This window comes from Octodon degus, unplaced genomic scaffold, assembly GCF_000260255.1.
Source record: "Octodon degus isolate 3935 unplaced genomic scaffold, OctDeg1.0 scaffold00076, whole genome shotgun sequence".
Lineage (NCBI taxonomy): Eukaryota > Metazoa > Chordata > Mammalia > Rodentia > Octodontidae > Octodon > Octodon degus.
In genome coordinates this window covers 10,214,562-10,216,975 of record NW_004524652.1, presented here as the reverse complement: position 1 = coordinate 10,216,975, position 2,414 = coordinate 10,214,562, and the positions used below count along the sequence as shown (strand labels likewise).

The 2,414-nt window shown below is 52.0% G+C and overlaps 1 protein-coding gene across 2 annotated transcripts in view; it reads right to left on the bottom strand.

Annotated features, from left to right (window-relative positions):
* Positions 1–363: 363 nt before the first annotated feature.
* The window catches only part of Rph3a (rabphilin 3A), a 56,746-nt gene continuing 54,695 nt past the window's right edge, over positions 364–2,414 (bottom strand). For both annotated transcript variants that reach the window (XM_004635935.1, XM_004635934.1), the window contains 2 exons: positions 1,403–1,499; positions 364–494 (listed from right to left, as the gene is read on the bottom strand). In XM_004635935.1, the coding sequence (XP_004635992.1) occupies positions 364–494; positions 1,403–1,499 (228 nt within the window). The remainder of the gene's footprint in view (positions 495–1,402; positions 1,500–2,414) is intronic.

Genomic DNA, 2,414 nt, shown 5'->3' with positions numbered 1-2,414 from the left:
AGAAAAACAGCCCCAAATGGTGAAGAGCTTTGTTAATTCAGCCACACTGGGCGGTTATTAAATGGACCTGTGCTTTATAAGCACCTCTGCATCCCCAGCCCTCTTACTCCGTACTGGGGACCAGAGACAGCTGCGTCAGGAGCTGGAGGAGGAGCAGGAGGAGGAAGAAGAGGGTGAGGGGAGGAAGAGGGGGAGGATGGGGTGAAGGGGAGGGCCTTTGGCAGCTATGCCCAAGGTGGGGGTCCTCAAAGTCAGGCTCCAGAAGGGCAGCCGGGACTGGGAGGTGGGCATAGGGGAGAGGCCAGGGAGTAGTGCGCGGCTGGGCCAGGCAAGGGGCACGCGGAGGCGGGGACCAGGGCGAGTCTAATCGCTCGACACGTGGTTCTCATTCTGCAGCTGGTGCCAGCGCTCAATCTTCTTGTCCTTGTTTTTCAGACACTCATACCAGTGTTTCAAGCGCTCCCCCTTGGCTGAGATCCCCAGCTGGCAGCCTCCTGGGGGACGGGATGGGAGAGAAGAGCCCAAGGTCGGCATGGAGGGTGCCCATCTGAGGCCCCCAAGTGTTAGCAGGGACCTCCATGCCTCAAGAACCTGCCATGGCTCCCAACTACAGCACCAAGTCATAACTTCATTGTCTATTTTCTTTTTCAAGCTTTCCCGCGTATCACCAGGGTGCTTGTGCAAACTACTTCTCTAGAACGTCACCCACCATCACTTTCATCTTCCTGCTGCTCTTGCCCCATCCAGAGTTTCCTCCCTGCTCTGTTTTGAATCACCTCTCTTCCTTCTTTTCATTTATTTAGTTATTTAATGTATCTAGTACAGGGCCTTCAGGGTTTCACTACCCAGATCCAACTCATAGCGATCCTCCTGTTTTTCAGCCTCCCACGAGCTGGGATTACAGGTGCATGCCACCACACCCAGTCTCAATCCCCATCTTAGAGTGCCCTGGGGGGTGGGCCTGGCATGGCAGGCTGGGGACTGAATCCCCAACCCCTGCGTCTGCCTAAACAGGTGCTTTAATCTGCTGAGATATCTGGCTGGCCCTTCTTCCTTCTCCTTTGGAAGGAGGCCAGGCAAATACAACCCTTCATCCTGGGCTTGCACACAGATTAAGGGGAATTTCTTTGTGCCGCTTCACTGCAGAGACCCCACAGCCCTCTGTGCTATGGCTGAGTCCTTCTATGCAGGCTCTGAGGTCAGCGGATTAGCCAGTTGGGTGAGCCAGGTCACCCAAAGGTCACGCTGAAAGTGACCTGAATCAGGGTCATGGGTTCCAACTCAGGGCTTGGACTGCGAGGTTGCAGAAAGAGCGGGGCTGAACCTGACCCTCTGTGGCCCTGTGAGGCTTCCTCTGCCTGGGAGGTTCGGAGGGGTTTCCTCTGGGGCTAGGAACACTCACCGATGTAATCATTGGACTTGCCGATGTCGTAGTCCCAGACGGAGATGTCCAGGGACTTCTTTGCTAGGTCACTGTGTTTGATGTCATAGAAAAATTCCTGGGTGTGGCAGAGAAAGAGTGAGTGAGTGTGTCCTCAGCCCTTCCCGAGGGGGTCATGGACCGAGGGGTGCCCTGGAGTGGGCGATCCCGAGCCTCCACCCCAGGGCCTAGAGCCTTTCATCACACACTGTGGAAGGAAGCCCTGCAGCCTTTGCAGGGGGCGCTGTGTGGAATGGGAGGCAGCAGTGGCCTTCCACCCAATCGCGTCCTGCTTGGGTTCCTGGAGCTTAGATGGCCGGGCCTCCTCCTTCCCTCCCGGGCTCTGGAAGGGCTTTGTCTGCCTCATTTTTAGGGAGGAAAAGAGGTCAAACAGACCAAGTGCTGTTGCTCCTGAACAATCTGAGTTTCAAAAACCAGTTTGCTCCCTAGTTGTAAAATGTACTCGTCTTCATTGTTAAAATTGACAAACTGGATATGGTGGCCCATGCTTGCAATCGCAGCACTTGGGAGGCAGAGGCAGGAGGATCATGATAAGTCTGAGGCTATATGGAGACCCTGCCTCAAAAAACCAAGCCAAACCACAAAATGAGGGAGAAAAACAAACAAACTTGTAATCCAACTATCCAGGAATAGCCTCTGGCAGTATTTCCCATGTACGTTCCTACTGATCCATGTTTTTAAAATATGAATCAATACTGAATATATTATATCATAGCTTCCTTTGCCCACTCTATAGACTATGGTAAACCCAATAACCTATTCACAAATATTATACTGACACTCTTCTATATCATCATTTTATATTTTATTTTGGCATCAGGAATCAAATTCAAGACCTAGTGCCTACCGGGCAGGTGCTGTGCTGCTGAGCTGTGTCCCCATTCCCTGTATTGCCATTTTATTTTTTTTTTAATTTTTATTTATTTATTTGAGAGAGAGAGAGAGAGAGAGAGAGAGAGAGAGAGAGAGAGAG